This window comes from Pleurodeles waltl, chromosome 4_2 (assembly GCF_031143425.1).
Source record: "Pleurodeles waltl isolate 20211129_DDA chromosome 4_2, aPleWal1.hap1.20221129, whole genome shotgun sequence".
In the NCBI taxonomy this organism is placed as follows: Eukaryota; Metazoa; Chordata; class Amphibia; order Caudata; family Salamandridae; genus Pleurodeles; species Pleurodeles waltl.
This window is the reverse complement of record NC_090443.1, coordinates 777,168,507-777,189,421: the sequence shown is the minus strand read 5'-3', so window position 1 is coordinate 777,189,421 and position 20,915 is coordinate 777,168,507. Positions and strand designations below refer to the sequence as shown.

The following is a 20,915-nucleotide window of genomic DNA, read 5'->3' as shown; positions in this document are numbered from 1 at the left end:
GAAATGGCTCCCTGTTGCAGTTACCCCCCCACTTTTTGCCTGATACTGATGCTGACTTGACTGAGAAGTGTGCTGGGACCCTGCTAACCAGGCCCCAGCACCAGTGTTCCTTCACCTAAAATGTACCATTGTATCCACAATTGGCACACCCTGGCATTCAGATAAGTCCCTTGTAACTGGTACTTCTAGTACCAAGGGCCCTGATGCCAAGAAAGGTCTCTAAGGGCTGCAGCATGTCTTATGCCACCCTAGAGACCCCTCACTCAGCACAGACACACTGCTTACAAGCCTGTGTGTGCTGGTGAGAACAAAATGAGTAAGTCGACATGGCACTCCCCTCAGGGTGCCATGCCAGCCTCTCACTGCCTATGCAGTATAGGTAAGACACCCCTCTAGCAGGCCTTACAGCCCTAAGGCAGGGTGCACTATACCATAGGTGAGGGTACCAGTGCATGAGCACTGTGCCCCTACAGTGTCTAAGCAAAACCTTAGCCATTGTAAGTGCAGGGTAGCCATAAGAGTATATGGTCTGGGAGTCTGTTTTACACGAACTCCACAGCACCATAATGGCTACACTGAAAACTGGGAAGTTTGGTATCAAACTTCTCAGCACAATAAATGCACACTGATGCCAGTGTACATTTTATTGTAAAATACACCCCAGAGGGCACCTTAGAGGTGCCCCCTGAAACTTAACCGACTATCTGTGTAGGCTGACTAGTTTTAGCAGCCTGCCACAAACCGAGACATGTTGCTGGCCCCATGGGGAGAGTGCCTTTGTCACTCTGAGGCCAGTAACAAAGCCTGCACTGGGTGGAGATGCTAACACCTCCCCCAGGCAGGAATTGTCACACCTGGCGGTGAGCCTCAAAGGCTCACCTCCTTTGTGCCAACCCAGCAGGACACTCCAGCTAGTGGAGTTGCCCGCCCCCTCCGGCCAGGCCCCACTTTTGGCGGCAAGGCCGGAGAAAATAATGAGAAAAACAAGGAGGAGTCACTGGCCAGTCAGGACAGCCCCTAAGGTGTCCTGAGCTGAGGTGACTCTGACTTTTAGAAATCCTCCATCTTGCAGATGGAGGATTCCCCCAATAGGGTTAGGATTGTGACCCCCTCCCCTTGGGAGGAGGCACAAAGAGGGTGTACCCACCCTCAGGGCTAGTAGCCATTGGCTACTAACCCCCCAGACCTAAACACGCCCTTAAATTTAGTATTTAAGGGCTACCCTGAACCCTAGAAAATTAGATTCCTGCAACAAGAAGAAGGACTGCCCAGCTGAAAACCCCTGCAGCGGAAGACCAGAAGACGACAACTGCCTTGGCTCCAGAAACTCACCGGCCTGTCTCCTGCCTTCCAAAGATCCTGCTCCAGCGACGCCTTCCGAAGGGACCAGCGACCTCGACATCCTCTGAGGACTGCCCCTGCTTCGAAAAGACGAGAAACTCCCGAGGACAGCGGACCTGCTCCAAGAAAAGCTGCAACTTTGTTTCCAGCAGCTTTAAAGAACCCTGCAAGCTCCCCGCAAGAAGCGTGAGACTTGCAACACTGCACCCGGCGACCCCGACTCGGCTGGTGGAGATCCGACACCTCAGGAGGGACCCCAGGACTACTCTGATACTGTGAGTACCAAAACCTGTCCCCCCTGAGCCCCCACCGCGCCGCCTGCAGAGGGAATCCCGAGGCTTCCCCTGACCGCGACTCTCTGAAACCTAAGTCCCGACACCTGGGAGAGACCCTGCACCCGCAGCCCCCAGGACCTGAAGGACCGGACTTTCACTGGAGGAGTGACCCCCAGGAGTCCCTCTCCCTTGCCCAAGTGGAGGTTTCCCCGAGGAACCCCCCCCTTGCCTGCCTGCAGCGCTGAAGAGATCCCGAGATCTCTCATAGACTAACATTGCGAACCCGACGCTTGGTTCTACACTGCACCCGGCCGCCCCCGTGCCGCTGAGGGTGAAATTTCTGTGTGGACTTGTGTCCCCCCCGGTGCCCTACAAAACCCCCCTGGTCTGCCCTCCGAAGACGCGGGTACTTACTTGCAAGCAGACCGGAACCGGGGCACCCCCTTCTATCCATTCTAGCCTATGTGTTTTGGGCACCACTTTGAACTCTGCACCTGACCGGCCCTGAGCTGCTGGTGTGGTGACTTTGGGGTTGCTCTGAACCCCCAACGGTGGGCTACCTTGGACCAAGAACTGAACCCTGTAAGTGTCTTACTTACCTGGTAAAACTAACAAATACTTACCTCCCCTAGGAACTGTGAAAATTGCACTAAGTGTCCACTTTTAAAACAGCTATTTGTCAATAACTTGAAAAGTATACATGCAATTTTGATGACTTGAAGTTCCTAAAGTACTTACCTGCAATACCTTTCGAATGAGCTATTACATGTAGAATTTGAACCTGTGGTTCTTAAAATAAACTAAGAAAAGATATTTTTCTATATAAAAACCTATTGGCTGGATTTGTCTCTGAGTGTGTGTACCTCATTTATTGTCTATGTGTATGTACAACAAATGCTTAACACTACTCCTTAGATAAGCCTACTGCTCGACCACACTACCACAAAATAGAGCATTAGTATTATCTCTTTTTACCACTATTTTACCTCTAAGGGGAACCCTTGGACTCTGTGCATGCTATTCCTTACTTTGAAATAGCACATACAGAGCCAACTTCCTACATACACCCTATGAACAACTCTGTAGCCGAGAACCCACCTGGTGGACTGTGATGATCATGTCAAGAGAAGTGTATTTGCTCATTGATCGTGTCTGAAGCTGAGTGGCAAGTACTGCTACACTTCCTGCACAGGCATTGACTTCCTCTGGCCCACGTGCTCTGTCACCGGCCCTCTCCCCGGTGCCCATTCATAGTCCCTGGGCCAGTACACTGACGTGACCATAACACTCTTAAAAGGAGTGCACCAGGTTTGCAAGGCAGTGCGGAGATACCTTTGCCAAAGATTATCTCGTACTGTTATTGGATCTGTACTATGTTTGGTCTTGACTCCTTCAGTAAATAACTTAAATTTTTCTAACTTGGTGTGGAGGCTTTTTTGTAGCGTTTCACTGTGTTGCTGTATGAATTATTGCACAAATACTTTACACATTGGCTCCTAGTTTAAGCCTGCCTGCTAACACAGGACAATTAAGTTTGTGTTGTGACCTACCCGGATTAGAATTGTGGTCTCTACTTGGACATGGTGCATACCTCTGCCATCTAGAGACCATAGTTTCTAACATCGGTCGGCCTTTTTGCTATCAAATTTAGGATTCATGTGAAACTTTAGTTATTTCCATCTGTGTCTCCCTATACAAACAGTGAATCCGTAGTGTTTAAGTTATGCTCTAGTGTGCAAATTTTGGAATAAATGTTATTTATTATTTTCCATTTGTGTTTATTTTTTTAGGAAATGGAGGATCAACACTTTATGCACTCACTTGTTTGGAACAGTTGTATGGTGGACAGTGGGATAATTTTACTATCCTTTTGATTCATGCGGGTAATTGTATATTTCTGCTGACAAATATTTATTTTTGTGTGTCTGTGGCAATATGGGATTTATTACTTTCAGCTCAAATCTAAAGGCAGACTTGAACATTTAAAACTTCATCTACATACAGCCGCATAAATAGTGAAATATTTCACAAATTAAAACGTTTTTAGGCGCTTAGAATAATTCTAGTGTTAGGAGACTAAAGCTGATGACACATTGATGACCTAAAATGTCCAGTAATGCATGAGGAAATGTTTCTCCAAATGATTTTTCAGAAACATAATGTGTGTAGTATACTTGAAGATTAGAACCACAGATCATCTGCCACTTCCAATATGCATATATTAAATACTGATAATAATGGTGCATTTGAATAATGCTTTCTGGAATCGAGAGATTACAGCTTGAAATGTTTCTAATAATGCGTTTTAGAAAATTACCATCCACATTCAAAAGAAATGTGAAGAAAATATTGAAAAGGACAATGGTGCCAAACAATCATTTATACTGCAAGATGGATGATGATGTAATGTCAGTGTACTTATTAGCAAAATCTAAACAAATATCTGCATCGGCAAAAAACTGCGATGTAAAAAATGATCTTAATATTAGTGGTAATTGTATTTCAATTCGCAATTCTACCTCACTACTCAGTATGGATTATTTATATTTTAAGTGAGCATGGAGATAGGGCAGGGTGTGTGTGTTGGTTCTACCTGCAAATTATTGTATTGCATATGTGTGCTCCCATTATAGCAGTAGGGAGGGAGGCCGTCTGGCCTTATTTAGTGCGTCACTGTTGGGCAATAATTTGACACTCTTTTGCCCTGCCGTTTCCCAGGCTGTTTTCCTTCCAATCTACTGCAGGTATGAGATTTATCGTTCCTTCCTCAATGAAATACTGAGCTCTCGTCGTGTTTCTTGCACTTTTTCCACAACTAAGATTTTATTCTGTATCTCACAGTTATTTTACTAGCTCAAGCCATGCTGTAGCCAGTGTCCCTCCATAACGGAGAATCAGCATGATGCCTCGTAATTGTGCCCTGCTTTGAAATTTGCACAGGGTGTCTTGTCATGTTCCCTAATTTCATTGTTTCCGCAATGGTGCGCATGCAACCTTATGTCCGAGAGCATCTTATAACAGCGTTACAGAATCTCTCTCTCTGGATGGAATGCGTCACCGTCGTCCTAGGGGACCATTTCGTTTAACCCCACCCCGTCAGATCTGGTTAGGTGGGGCCGGCTAAGCTTGTGGGATGAATGATATTCCACTATGACTGATCTGGAAGGGGTTAAGTAGTAATGATTAGAGAACCCAGGTAGAGCTATGTCCTGGAGCTAGCAAACATTAACCTACAGATAGACCACCTCTTGGCCAGTGAAAAGAACCTAAAATCCTGAAAGCCCAGATTAAGCGTAAGCCACATCAACTGGATCTATGTGGAGCATTGTAGGAAGCTGGCTCTTTATATGACATATATAAATGATATATATCGTGCAAAGAGTCCAGGGGTTCCCTTAGAAGCGGACAAATATATATATGCACTTAAAAAACAAAGGTTATAGGGACGGAAATAGAAATGTAAAAAAAAACATATTTTCTTGGAGCATGACCCATATATAGGGAAAGTAGAGCCTAGAAAACCAAGACTGGCTTTCAGGAGAGCCAGGTCGATGAGGGACTGCATAGTTGAGAGCAGCCCAGAGGATGTGAAGAAGACAACATGCTGGGCCAAGACCAGGAGTTTAAGATATGCATTAAGTGCAAGCCATGCCTCAACGGGAGGAACATCAAGGAATATGAGGTACCTTTACAACATTGCTCCATCCCACTGGCTCAACCAATCAGAATTAGTTTGTTGTCTTTCTTTTTTTTCTTCTCACAGCAGTCTCATGGGAATAAGTAACTATTCCTTTTTAACCTTTTATTTCTCTAAAACAGCTGGACAGAATGACACCACATCACAAAAAGCACGCTTTCTGAGTAAATATCTAGGTTTCTGCCAAATATGGTGTAGTTCTATTCAGCTGTTCTTTTCTGTGTTGTTTAATTTTCCCTATCGAAATAGCATGGGGGAAAAGCGTTTTGGAAGCCCCAACCCTAACTATTCCAGGAAGAAGCTCAGCTTGATGAATGAATTTTTATTTTCAAATTTCTTAGATATTCTTCAAACGCCACCAAAGTTATTGAAGCAAAAAAGGCACTTCCTATGGAAAGCCTGACCTAACAGAGCAGAAGCCCATTCCATGACAGTTTTTTGGTGTACTTTCATATCAGTACCCAGCCGCAACAGGCAGTGCTTCCATCAGTGCAGAAACACAGGTAACTAAGTGAGTGCACTCAATTGATGTATGACATTCAACAATCAACTCGAATCCCAATTACATTTCTAAAACTTTATTTTTTTCTTAATTTTAATATCGAATCAATAGAAACAGCCAACACATATTCAATAGAGGAGCTTCTTCCGGGATGTGGACAATACAAACATACAGAAATTGGCGCAAAAATATACATCAGTGATACTGAGTACATAATTCATCATTGCTTGTACACACAAATGTAACTGGTCATAAAAAAACAATCTCAGATGGACCGTGATAGAGAAAATCAACAGCAGTGCAAATATGACAAAGATCTTCCTGGAATGGAAACAGAGATGGGTTTGCAGACTGGAGGCACATCTTACAGGGCTTAACAATGTCTTACCATAGAGTCAAATACGCGCCACAACAAGAGGCAATAGATGTCATAACTGCAACTCAACGAAGAAAAGACAGAAATCATGTTTTTGTGAAAACTGGCTAACCCTGCTAAAAATAAAGGGCCAGTAATACATTTAGATTACTTACCCCCTCCTAAAGCTCAGATTAAAACGTTGGGAGTTTGGTTGGATCCCAAACTCACCATGGAATATCAGGCTAAGAGAACGTCAGCCACCTGTTTTGGGATACTCAAGCTACTTAAGAAGGTTATTGGCCTGCTTCCGCCATTGGCCAAAAGACTGGCAGTACAAGCCCTGATTTGATCCAGGTTAGATTATGGAAAGAGCCACTTTTTGGGATCTCCAAGTTATGTGGTTAACAAACTACAGGTGGTTCAAAATGCTGCAGCGCGGCTGCTTTTTAATCTGCCTAGGACCACATCAGCTAAGAAAGCTCTGATGGAACTGCATTGGCTTCCAGTAGCAAAAAGGATAAAGTTTAAGGCCCTTTGCTTCTTTCACAGAGCTCTATATAAAAGGGACCCTCACCATCTAAAATCATTAATTTCATTTTACACACCCACAAGAGTTCTGAGATCGGCTTCTAAAGCCCTTGTAGTGGTTCCCAAAGTAAAGAGAATATCATGGGGAGTAAGATCCCTGAAGTATCAGGGAGCCAGACTTTGGAACTCTCTACCTATGAATATTCGTATGATGACCCAGGAGACTGTATTTAGGAAAGCCATTAAAACCTGGCTTCCAGTAAGTTCCCCCCTCTCTAGAGAAGTCTAGGATTCCTCCAGTCTGTCTAATTTTTCAGTCTGATCTGCGCTACGAGGCCTCCGGGTAGTTGGCGCTATATATGATCCAATCACATAACATAACATAACACAACTAAACCAAAGAGATGAAAAGAGGGTTTATCCCACTCATTGATAAATGGTAACCCACATGGTACCTTTAGCACACACCACCTGGAAGTGAGAGTACACACGAGTAGTACAGCAGAAGTAATATGTGCATGATCACAATCCTTTAGTGTGACAATGGGCCTTCTGATGGGAAAAAAACGGAACTTCTTCCCCCAGAACCACCTTTCATAACAACTAATTGTTGAGATTAGCTCCTAATGAGATGTTTATTGTCTTAAAAAAAAAACTCCAGTTTAACTATAGGCCTGTATATAAAAGATGGTGGGACTTCATCCCCAAGAATTGCCCTCGCGAAGTAATGAGAGGATGACAGCACAACCAAGGCAATTAATAACGAAGGGCTTTGTTGTGTAAGAGGGGCACTTTGAAATGCATGACTATGCCCCTCTACCGTTATGATGCTTTACAACGTCAACAGAACTTCAAGAATGACTCGTTGTCTATTATACAGGGAGTGCAGAATTATTAGGCAAGTTGTATTTTTGAGGATTAATTTTATTACTGAACAACAACCATGTTCTCAATGAACCCAAAAAACTCATTAATATCAAAGCTGAATATTTTTGGAAGTAGTTTTTAGTTTGTTTTTAGTTTTAGCTATGTTAGGGGGATATCTGTGTGTGCAGGTGACTATTACTGTGCATAATTATTAGGCAACTCAACAAAAAAATATATATACCCATTTCAATTATTTATTATTACCAGTGAAACCAATATAACATCTCAACATTCACAAATATACATTTCTGACATTCAAAAACAAAACAAAAAAAAAATCAGTGACCAATATAGCCACCTTTCTTTGCAAGGACACTCAAAAGCCTGCCATCCATGGATTCTGTCAGTGTTTTGATCTGTTCACCATCAACATTGCGTGCAGCAGCAACCACAGCCTCCCAGACACTGTTCAGAGAGGTGTACTGTTTTCCCTCCTTGTAAATCTCACATTTGATGATGGACCACAGGTTCTCAATGGGGTTCAGATCAGGTGAACAAGGAGGCCATGTCATTAGATTTCCTTTTTTTATACCCTTTCTTGCCAGCCACGCTGTGGAGTACTTGGACGCGTGTGATGGAGCATTGTCCTGCATGACAATCATGTTTTTCTTGAAGGATGCAGACTTCTTCCTGTACCACTGCTTGAAGAAGGTGTCTTCCAGGAACTGGCAGTAGGACTGGGAGTTGAGCTTGACTCCATCCTCAACCCGAAAAGGCCCCACAAGCTCATCTTTGATGATACCAGCCCAAACCAGTACTCCACCTCCACCTTGCTGGCGTCTGAGTCGGACTGGAGCTCTCTGCCCTTTACCAATCCAGCCACGGGCCCATCCATCTGGCCCATCAAGACTCACTCTCATTTCATCAGTCCATAAAACCTTAGAAAAATCAGTCTTGAGATATTTCTTGGCCCAGTCTTGATGTTTCAGCTTGAGTGTCTTGTTCAGTGGTGGTCGTCTTTCAGTCTTTCTTACCTTGGCCATGTCTCTGAGTATTGCACACCTTGTGCTTTTGGGCACTCCAGTGATGTTGCAGCTCTGAAATATGGCCAAACTGATGGCAAGTGGCATCGTGGCATCGTGGCAGCTGCACGCTTGACTTTTCTTAGTTGATGGGCAGTTATTTTGCGCCTTGGTTTTTCCACACGCTTCTTGCGACCCTGTTGACTATTTTGAATGAAACGCTTGATTGTTCGATGATCACGCTTCAGAAGCTTTGCAATTTTAAGAGTGCTGCATCCCTCTGCAAGATATCTCACTATTTTTGACTTTTCTGAGCCTGTCAAGTCCTTCTTTTGACCCATTTTGCCAAAGGAAAGGAAGTTGCCTAATAATTATGCACACCTGATATAGGGTGTTGATGTCATTAGACCACACCCCTTCTCATTACAGAGATGCACATCACCTAATATGCTTAATTGGTAGTAGGCTTTCGAGCCTATACAGCTTGGAGTAAGACAACATGCATAAAGAGGATGATGTGGTCAAAATACTAATTTGCCTAATAATTCTGCACTCCCTGTATAGTGCCGTCGGCACAGAAAGTACTACGATTCCCAAAGTCCAACATCCGTACCATGTGACACAGAAGTTGGACGTGGAGCAGTGAACGCCGTCACATATTGCCCCGCCCCTCCTGATGGGGCACGCTGGCTGAGCAAAGGAAATAGGTTTCAAAACACTCGGAATAACTCGCCAGGAGCGTGCATAGCCAGACCTAACAGTTAACAATGTAGGTAGTATCTGAGGCACGGTATACCATTGGAGTGTTCGGTTCAAAATGAGACCTAACTACCAAGGGCAAACAAGGTCATCATTACTCACTAACCTGCAGGTTTGTTCCATTTTGCGCAAATAGGAAGTAGTGATAATCATGTGTAGAATGATTCATCAAGTAAATCCGTGCACAGACTTAAGTGCAATCCTCTTCAAAGTCCCCAACATGGGATTTGGCTACAAGCAATCAGTGGCATTGTTAATAAACTCTCCTCTAAACAAAAAAAATCACCAGTGCTTCCAGTCTGTATTTATCATGCTTATCAGACACACCCATTACAGTGCTTCATAAATCCAGACACAGTGTTTTCCTCAGATCATCCAAAACTGCATGTGAGCCATATCCAGAAGCAGCAAACATGAATGAGGTTCGCCAATCTGGATCTCTTAGAACATGTGCACCGGATTTTTGGGGCTGCAATTTACACATCCTGCATTGTGTTTTCCAAAATGTAGACTTGCAAATAAGACTTAGTAGCCTACAAGCTGTTACCCTTGGAAGCGTGTGTGGCTGTTTTAGGTCTTTGCTTTTAGAATGCTTTGACATGCTGATCCAGATCATAGAGATTTGAAGTTTGTCAAATCCATTAAAGTCCACTGATGATTTAATATATATTTGTGTGGATTGTGCTTTGGTGCTGATGCGCAAAGCATAGTAAGGAAACTAGGGTTGGGGCATCTGCTAAATCAGATCAAATTTAGGGGAAGAAAGTAAAGTGCTAGAAAACTCCAAGTCTCTCAAGCAGCTCAAACAATTACTGAACAGACTGAAAGAGGGTAAGCACTATCACTGTATATTTAACAGAACAGCTGATGTTGAAACGTATCACCATACCAACATTTTCAGAGGATATCAAGATCTCCCTGGATAAACGTATCTCCAGTACAGAGATTGTAGTTGTGATACAGTATGTGATTTCTCATAAATCTCCATGGGTGGATGAACTAGCAGCACTGAATGGTACTTTGCTGGTAACATTTCCCACAGTCTGCTGCAGCTGCTTGACAACGAACTGAAAAAGGGTGAATTGCGTACAATACATTTGAAGCCCCAGTAAGGTCTTTCCCATTATAATTTGGTTACCAACGTAGAAGCAAAAATCATCGTTAATTGAATGTTGTTGCTGGTCATCAGTTTTTGCAGGCGGAATTTAGTCTGAACAGGTTTTTCAACTCAAACTAAGGAGACTGCACACTGCCATGCTCGGCATAACTGGAAACTCGGACACGGTTGTGGGTGACCTTAGTGTGAAAGGGTATTCTTCCTGGGGGTGGCACTGTAGCACCATAAGAAACAGTGTAGGTACTACAGAAAAGCACCTGTGCTTTTCATTAACAGAGGGAATCTCCGACTAACTTACCACTGTATCAGTAAAATACAATTTAATACAAGTCTTCTTTTCTTTCTATATAGGGAATCAGCTCAGCTTATAAGTGATCGTTATATCAAGGTACTTCTAATTTGATGCACTCTGCAGTGTCACCTCTTTAACCCCTTTTTCTGCTAGGGTTCACCCCCTGAAATCCACCCAACCCCCCGGTGAGCCCTTTTTGGCTGCTTGGGGTAGTTTGCGCTTAGGCCCCCCACATCTTTTTGTCCATGCAAGATATCCACTCCAAATTTGTGTCCTTTTTTCCAACATCCTCTGGATTCTAAAGGGACCCAGGGTTTGTGGATTCCCCTGGAGGGACCGTGAATTAGTATAAAAACAGCAACATTTGGGGTTTTGGGGGAAAAATTGGAAAAGGTGCTGCGGAATAAAGTTTCTGTTTTTTTCCTCTGCAAATGTCATAAATAAAGGGTTTGCGATGCTAAGATCACCACCTTCCCAGATTTAAGGAACAGGCAGACTTGAATCAGAAAACGAACATTTTCTACAAAGTTTGGCATTTTACTGGGACATAGTCCGTTTTCCTATTTTTTGTGCTTTCAACCTCTACAGTTAGTGGTAGAAATGGGTATGAAACCAATTGTGGATCCCAGAAAGCTATATATTTCTGAAAAGTAGACAAAGTTCTGAATTCAACGGGGGGTCATTTGTGTAGATCAAGGTTTTCCTATAGAAAGTAACAGTTACAATTATAAGATATGGAAATTGAGTTGAAATAAATCAGCCATTCATGTCCATTTTTATCTGTAACTTCTTCTAACTACGGCAGATTTTTTAAAGCAATATACCGTTACATCCTCTGGACCTTTCTGGTTGTGGGGATATATATGGCTTAGAGGTTCACCAAGAACCCAAACTACCCAGAGCCAATAACTGAGCTGCCCGAGACCTCGAAAAAACTTAAAAAGGTTACCAGACCTGCAGGTCTAGTGACTTAAATAATCGACTCAACCTAACTGTAATGCTGTTGACCAATAAACTGGTTTCATATAATGTAATCTTAGGGAAATATTTTAATTTACTGAGCTGCCATTTTCTTCATTATCACATATGATAGCACATTTAAATATGTTATCTCTCAGAATGACTCCTTTCTTACACATCTTACATTTGGAAGGCGCAAATCCAGAGAAAGGCAGTTGGTAGTAACACTTGATCTACTAAGTCTCCCAATAAAAATAAACCTCACTTGTTTGGGTAGGTCTAATGCACGCAACAGGAAACGGCCTAAAATGCAACGTGGACACATCACATTTTGCACTGAAAACTGAGCTTTTTTTGCAATGTGCCCTAGCTCAGCCAGCACCCATTGAAACCTAGCAAACCTATATAGTTTTGGAAACTAGACACACAGGGGAATCCAGGATGGGGTGACTTGTTAACTCTCAACAGGTTCTGTTACCCGGAATCCCTTCCAAACCTCAAACTTTGTCTAAAAAACACATTTACCTCACATTTCTGTGATGGAAAGTTCTGGAATCTGAGGGGAGCCACAAACATTCTTCCACCCATCATTACCCCCAAGGCTCACAATTAAAATACTACCTCTCTTGTGTGGGTGGTCCAAGTGCCCATGACAGGGAAGGGACCAAAATGTATTGTGGACACATCAAAATTATCTATCACAAAACAACCTGTTTTTGCAAGGGGGCACCTGCGTTTTTGGTCCCGTGCCCGGCAGCCATATAGGAAAACCTACCAAACCCAAATGTTTTCGGAAACTAGACAACCGGGGAGACCAGGAATGTGTGGCTTGCATGGATCCCCCAACGTTTTCTTACCCAGAATCGCCTACAAACCTCAAATTTAGCTGAAAAATCGCAGTTTACTCACATTGTTGTGTTGGATCACCGTGCCAGCACAAAGTTCCTACCACCCAGCATTCCCTCGGTCACCTGATAAAAATGATACCTCACTTGTGTAGGTGGGTCAAGTGCCTGCGACAGGGAAGGGCCAAAAAATGTGTAATAATTGAGGGGGAACCAACTTGGGTCCAAAAGGACAGTTTTTGTCATACGTTTTTAGTCTGACTCTGCTTTGGGCACCCGCACAACTGAGGCAGAGTTTTTAGCAGTACAGATGGGGCAATGCTAGGTGGTAGGAATTTTGTGGATTCCTGCAGATTCCGAAAGTTTCCAACACAGAAATGTACGAAAAATGCATGATTTCAGGCAGCATTGGAGGTTTGTACGACCTTGTTGGTAAGAAAATGGTGTGGGGGCATGTGAAGCATACCAACCCTGGATTCCCCCAGATGTTTAGTTTTCAGAAGTGTTTGGGTCTGGTAGGTTTTTCCAGGTGGCAGAGTGAACAAGTCCAAAATGTGCAGTCGCTCACCATTGCAAGTGGAATGATACTGGGAGTTAGCCAAGCTTTCCTGGCCCATGAGTAGAATCAACACCCAAAAGAGTCAAATCTCCTTTTCCTTGCCATTGGGATGAGATGCTTTAGTCAGCGGGGGGCATTAGGGGAGCAGAAAGATTGTGCCCATTTTTGTGGGTGAGTGCATTGCCGTGCCCATACTGGGCAGCCCACACCCCTACACTAATAAAAAAAAAAAAAAGAATCCCTGGTGCCTAATGGACTTTCTGCCCCTCCCCCCCTTCCAGGGGGCAGATGGTGACTATTGTCCCCATGGGGCAGAAAGACTGTGCCTATTGTTTTTTTTGGGGGGAAGCATTGAGCAGGCCATCATGGCCAGCCCCCACCCCTACACTAATGATAAAAAAATATTCCCTGGTGTGCTAGTAAGCTCACCCCTCCCCCTCGGGGGGTGGCAGATCGGGGGCTGTTGCCCCCAGCTGTCCCTGGGGGGGGGGGCAGAAAGACTGAATAGTACCCCCCAAAAATATGGGTGCAAGATCCCTTTTCCCAGGGGCCACTCCCCCTCCCTAGCGTCTAGTGGAATGGATCCCTTCTTTGGGGTCGCCCTCCTACAGTGATCCCGAAACAGGGATCCACTAGGGGAGGGTACCATTGGAAAGGGGAGATTTTACCCTTTCCAATGATACCTTTCCTGTCTGGATAGGTGCTTGGGGCTGAGATAGCTCTACGACAGCAATGCAGATAATGTGAAATGAGCCATTTTCACTTTTCCTTTTCATTGATATGACGTCAGCGCACTGCTCGCTGTGATCGTCATTGCAATGAAATGAAAGAAATAGTGTTGGGGAAGCTCTCCCTAAGCTCTCAAGGCTGTTTCTAAAAGAAATCCCTCTGGTGCCACACCAGAGAGATCTCAAGTGGCATGTGCGCAGACATCCAGGAGCCTTCCGACACACATGAGCACTGCAGCATTGGACAGCTCCCAGCCATCCAACACCCCAAACTGATTAAAGTACCAACATCTATTCTTGTTGACCCTACCAAAACACAACATGTGTGTCTGGGCAAAGTAACAACATCTACATGTGATAATGAAGTGCACAATCCAGACAAGGTAGCTAAGGCATTGTATTTCCATGAGCATATGCTAAAGAAAATAAGGCATCTACTTCCTTCCGACTCACTAAAGACAGCAATGCTGTCACTTGTGACCCTAATTACTCTATGGAAACACCACATTAGACATGGTTCCTCAGTCACAACCAGCCCCAATCAAAACGGTCTTTTTCTTGCAGCCAAACTGGCGCTTAAAAGAAAAAATACAACTTCATCTCATCTATCCTCTGCAGCGTTCACTGGCTCCACTGCCAAACTGCAATATGTTTCAAGCTCTTTCACATTACTCATATGGCCATTCATAAGAACAGGACATTTTCTAACTATTTGTGGTTGCTCCAAAGGTTTCAGAAGTAAAGACTCTACTGCTGCAAGTTATCCAATTTAAATCGGGGTTAGAGAGTAAACAATCCTGCGTTTCTTCAGTGTCAGCTGCATAGAATTCTGTATCTACTAACCTTAGAAAGATCTTACCTCCCATTGCTTTCAGAAGGCAAATCAAGACACGTTTGTTCAAACCTGATCACAATCTATCATCTGAACCAGTGTCGCTGCGTCTGATTTCTGTGGATCATTTTGTACTGACACCCATCTGCTAATCACATTGGGTCAGATGTACGGCCCTCAGTGTTTGCAACACACAATTTGCGATTTTTAGCCACTCGGAAATTGCAAGTCGCAAACACTGATGAACAACAGTGTCTGACACACTATTTGTGATTCTCAAATGGGTCATAAGTGACCTGCCTCATTAATATTCATGAGGCAGGTTGGAAATGTCCGGCACTCACAGGGATGGTGGCCTGCTGGGGTCAGCAGACCACCATGCCTGTGACTGCTTTTTAAATAAAGCAGTTTTTTTTAATGCACCCTGTTTCCCTTAGAGGAAAAAAGAATGCATTTAAAAAATAAAAAAATGTAAAGTTATTTTTTTCTTTTTTTTTTTTTTTTTTTTTTTTTTAGAGTGGGCAGTGGTCCGTGGCCTGAAAAAATGTTGCCGTCCCCATTCACAAAAAAGGAAGGGGTTCCTTGGGGACCCCTTCCCGTTTGCGAATGGGTTACCACCTCCTTCACAGAGTCGGTAAAGAATGAATGTTTTGCAGCTGCATTCCTGGTCGGAAAACATTCATACATACCAGTGCAACTCGCTGTTAGGAAGGAACACCCTTTGCACGTCCCTTCCTAACAGCGACTTGCAAACCCTACCTTGCGAGTCGGTAATATGTTACAGACTCACAAAATAGGGTTGGTACATAGGAAAATACATTTTACGGGTCGGAAACGGTCTGATGGGCTGTTTGCGACTGGTAAAATGTGTCGTACATCTGGCCTCTTATTTTTTCTTTCCTCCGAGATGTTTTGAATTGCTGGGCCTCATTTGAATTCAGGGTCAAATCTATTCCTTACCAATCTTTGTGCATCCTCTGTTCGTGCTATTGCTTTAGTGTAAAATACCTGTATCCCTCCTTCTCTACAGGCTGCATTATATAAACATTTAAATAGTAAATAATGTGTTTGAAATGTGCTTTAGGCTGACTCTTTTTGTAGAAAAGGACTACATAATCTGTGTAAAAAGTAGTGCTCATAGTCGCGAGGTTTCATTTTGGAGACAATATTTTGTTGTGGAATTCCAGTCACAAATATTCAAATTAAAATTCATGGGTGCGAGAAAACACCCTATTTGACCGATGTGTTGTATCTCGCATTTTTTAACAACCCATTATTTCACAGGATAACTTGCCCCCAATTGCCTATAAAAGTTTGACTGATGATGGTCACCAGGTCTCTCTGAATGCTCATCTGCAAAAGCTTAGATCATAGCTTTGAGTGATCACTCTTGTCAAATACACCAGAGTAGTCCTCAAATGCACAGAATAATGGTGAGGACCCCTCTAGTATACTCTGTTTCACCACAGAGCCAGGGATAATTTCCGTGTGCAAAACAGACATACCCCACAGAAACCCAATCTGGTGGGATGGTACCCTCTAGCCTCCGTTAACTAGTCATTCCACATGGTCGAGAATATACCAGCAAATATCTTTGCTAGCAGGCTCAGCGCAGCCAATAAACATTTAGCCAGTTCACAAGCAGGGAAGCATCATCTATTTTTAAAATAATTATGAATTTATAACGCAGAGACATAGCTAGTTTGGTTCCCGACTTTTGGAACTTTTTTGATTAACAGTTTTACAGCTATACATTTGTTGTAATTGTGACAAGTCTTAAAGAGCTGGATTATATAGTTGATGGCTTTAACCTTAACCATTATCACATGATAAAATGTAGTACTGGCATTGTGGTTTTAGATCTCCTTAAGTCTTTAGTGTGTCCCATCCCACTAACACTGTCCAGGTATTTTTCGTAAAACCAATGGTATTGTTTTCAAACCGAGCATTATTTTGTTCACTTTCTTTAACCTTATGGCTTTTAACTGAACCGGAAAAATGTTCTGTAAAATGGAGGCACGCTGTGGTAATTTGTCTTTCTAATTATGATTTCGTTATGGACAGGTTCAAATGGAACAAACTGTGCCATTAAACCACCTGTTCTTTTCAGTGTGAAAATTGGTTTTACTTTGATGATTACATGCTTACATTTTTATGTCTTCACACATTGTTGCACCTGTGCCTCAAGGTCTCTTGGGTGTAAGCAAGGTACACATACATTAAATGTCTAGCTAGAGGCTTAGCCTTTTTTTAAATTATGTTTGCCTTCGTCCAAAACGCAGAATACAAACGTAATGTCGTCATAATGGTACTAGACATGATAAATATATAGCTTGTAATATTTTACAGTGCATTTATTTTACTAACCATGTACACTGTATTATGCCATATTTGTCTTTTAAATTTTCTGAAAATTATTTTTCTTTTTAGGTGGATATAGTCAACGGTTACCAAGTGCAAGTGCATTGGGAAAAATATTTACAGCTTTGCCAATGGGTTACCCAATTTATCAGATGCTAGAACTCAAACTGGCTGCTTATATCGATTTTCCAAGACTCATGAGTCCTGGTGTTCTTGTAACTTGTGCAGATGATATTGAAGTTTTTAGTACTGGACCCAAAGAGATGATCAAGTTTGATAAGCCTGGCTTTACAGCTTTAGCTCACCCTTCTTCGCTGACTGTAGGCACAACACATGGTGTGTATGTACTAGAACCATCTGCTTTACCAGAATATCATGAATTAGAGTATAGAACGTGTAGACATTTTCTTCATAAGCCTACTATACAGAAGATGCATCAGGCTGGGGCAGTAGCTAAAAGGACAGACTTAGAGGTAAGTACTGTGAAAGGCGACGGTGAAAAGGGTACAGCAAGCTCTGAAATTGTGTATACTGATAGTTTGTTTTACATAGACCACAGCACTGCAAAATTAATGCTTGCTTTTTATAAAGAAATTGGCCCACTCAGATGTGAGATAGATGCATACGGTGACTTTCTGCAAGCCCTTGGAACGGAAGCAACACTTGATTATACAAGGAACACTGTTAACGTTACAAGAGAAGACTCCCAACTAATTGAAATGAGGGAAAGGATATTTTGGCTCCTAAAAGGCACACCACTAAATGTCATTGTTTTAAATAACTCAAAGTTTTATCATATCGGGACCACCAAAGAGTACATATTCCATTTTACCCAGGATGACAAGTTAAAAGCAGAGCTTGGCCTACAGTCTAGGACATTTAGTATCTTTTCAGTGGAATCGGAGCATTTAGCCAAATCAGCTTGTATTATTCACAGTATACTGGATTCCAGGTCCTCAGTTGGTTGTGGCTCAGTGGTTGAGTATTGTAGATTGGGTCCTGAGGTTTCAGTGGAGGAAAACTGCATTGTTAGTAGTTCCTGCATAATTATGAAAACAATTATCCCACCAAAATCCTTTGTGTATTCATTGAGTTTGAATATTGATGAACAATTAATGTATTCAACAATAGCATGTGGATTAGAAGATGATTTTAAAAAGAATGTAAAATCACTCTCCGAAGTACATTCTCTTCAATATTGTGGCATAATTCTGCTACATTGTCTGGATTTATGGGGCTTAAAGGCTTCAGAACAACTTTTCTCAGACAGTAGTACTGGCCTGAGTTTGTGGAATGCCCGCATTTTCCCTGTTTGTCTATCTTTAGAGGAGTCTGCTTTACTGTCAGTTTCGATGCTTAATGCCGTACACAACCATTCCCGATGTAATATCTCTGACAGAAAGCTACTATCAATTGCAGAAATGCTGTCCTTCAAAGATGTTGAAGACATGTTACTATTTAGGCACAGGCTCTGCGAAGAAATTGGTATACGATGCAAGACTTGAAGATGTTTGCAAAAATGTGGAATGTCAGTTTCCCATGTCTAATAAATTACTTACCTTGCGTGTGTTGCTCAAAAACAGGTTTCCTTTTTGTAAATAATTTATGTAATGTTATGTTAGCTACTTTCCATTTCTTTTACTTGTCAGCGGTGGAGAAGGTTCAGAAATCTACTTGTCTGGAAAAAAAATCCACTGGCTCAGTTTAATGACATTCATTTAAATAACAAATTATGGCAGAGTTCTCATTAAATAGCTCTCTGAGTATTCCATGGCTCATAGTAAGTTACGGTTTGAATTCTAGCAAAGCTTTGATTATATCACTTTGCTCTTTATAATGGACTCAGGACATACCAGTGAACTTTTTTGTCAAATCTTTTGAATATTCACAAGCTCTGAATATGCAGAGACTCTGTTTCACAAAGCTGTTAAGGGGTCTACCAATTGCAATACACTTGCAAGCGTACATTTTGCACCCATTAAAGGATTTACAAGGCATGAAGAATTTATTGTGAGCAATCAACTCACAGGAGCTGGAAACAGGCGAGAAGTGGCACTTTCAGGACTGGGATACCCTGTCAATTTGTGCAAACTCACATTTTAGTAACAAGTTATTTCCCAACAACTTACCACCTCGGAAATGGTCATTAATGTGCTCCCAACAAGGGCAGGAGTAAATCTTTTTCCATGGAGTGAAGGAACCACAACCCTGTCTAAAATTGTAGGGTTTAGAGAAAGTAGTTTTCACATGAGGGGAAATATTGTCCCTCTGGAGTAAAAGGAAAATGTTTTAACAAGTTAATTTGCAATTATTTGGAAGAATTTCACATGATTAAAATAAGTGGATATCTATTAGGAGTATGCATAGGAACCTATAATATTAACAGTTTTCCAGGCCCTCTTCTGTAAACTCTTTTGAATTACTGACAGTCCATGAATGTGTACCCATAAGGACCTATACCTATGTAAGGGTGTACTTTTGTGTCTTTCTTTAAGAATTGGACTCCTGATTTATTTTATTTTTAATAAAAAAAATGTTTCACATTGCTCTAAATGGTGTTACTCTGTTTCTCCATTTTAAATCTATTTTTAAACAGGTCCAGCTCTCCCTGTGCTGCTGCATCACTCCTGCTCCTGTCTTCTCTTTGCGTTTCTCTTGTTTTAAATGTGCCTTCTCCTTGCTTTTCTCTCATGTTCACTGCTTTGGCTTTGCTTTTCATCCTGTTTTTTTGTGCCTTCTCCTTGCTTTTCCTTCGTTCTCACTGCTTTCACTTTGTTTTCCCCCCTTTTTGTGTGGCTTCTCCTCGCTTTTCTGACATTTTCACAGCTTTCTCCTTGTCTTTTCCTCTTTTTTTTATTGTGTGCCTTCTCCTTCCTTTTCCCTCGTTTTCGCTGCTTTCTCCTTACACCCTTCCCCTGTTTTTTTGCGTGCCTTCTCAATGCTTTTCTGTCATTTTAACTTCATTCTTCTTGCCTTTCCCCCTTTTTTGTGTGCCTTTTCATTACATTTCCCTCTTTTTTTTAAAAAAGATTTTTTATTTTTTTTGTGGAGAATTTGCCAAAGCGGCCGAGAGGATAAAGTTTGGAAGAGTACAATAACCAAAACCAAAATGTTAGCACAAATAAGTCTCTCACACCCACCAATCCAGAGTGTCTGCCCCGTACAAATAGTAGAAGAGACTAACCGCAGAGTTGTATGTTGCCTCAGGTAGTGGACAGCCCAAAATATGTATTTCATCATCTGTAGCATTGGTGTGTGATTGTACAGGCGCTAGAGTGATGCCTCTATAGTCTGCCCACCTCTTCCAGATTTTTGGATGCTTTTGAGTGCAACCTTTCCCCTGATACGAGGCTATCTCCATACCCATGCAGAAGTCTAGTGCTTGTTTCCAGACACCAAGGGAGGGGGCTCTATAAACCTTCCAAGTTCTGGCTATTTCCTGCCTGGCAATGGTGAGGCCCTAAAACAGTAATACACTTTTACCTGTTACTCCGAGGCCCACTGTAATATGAAGGAGAATTAGTTTGTGGTCCATGCCAGTACCTCCCCTAGGCACGTAGCAATCTCCCTCCAAAAATGCACCAGCCCTGTGCAGCTCCAGACAGTGTGTAGGAACGTGCCTTCTCTTGCAGTGCAAGCATTGTGGGAAGGCTATAAGTCCCATTCTCCATAATCAATATCTTGTGTAATATGTTCTGTGTCAGTATTTTAATTGTATGAGGCGAAGGTGAATGGAAATGACCACCTCCTGGGGAGAACGTGAGGAGTCTGACAAGTGATCGTCATCCATCAGGCCAAGATCTGCCTCCCAGGCATCCCGGAGGGCCAACAGGGTATGAGTGCTATGGAGTACTATGGATCGATCGATCTGT

General features: G+C 42.5%; 1 protein-coding gene across 1 annotated transcript in view; it reads left to right on the top strand.

Annotated features, from left to right (window-relative positions):
• The window catches only part of FPGT (fucose-1-phosphate guanylyltransferase), a 62,481-nt gene extending 42,892 nt beyond the window's left edge, over positions 1 to 19,589 (top strand). Inside the window, exons 4-5 of the mRNA XM_069232441.1 lie at positions 3,407 to 3,499; positions 17,113 to 19,589. Of these exons, the coding sequence (XP_069088542.1) occupies positions 3,407 to 3,499; positions 17,113 to 18,548 (1,529 nt within the window). The 3' untranslated portion in view covers positions 18,549 to 19,589. The remainder of the gene's footprint in view (positions 1 to 3,406; positions 3,500 to 17,112) is intronic.
• Positions 19,590 to 20,915: the final 1,326 nt, after the last annotated feature.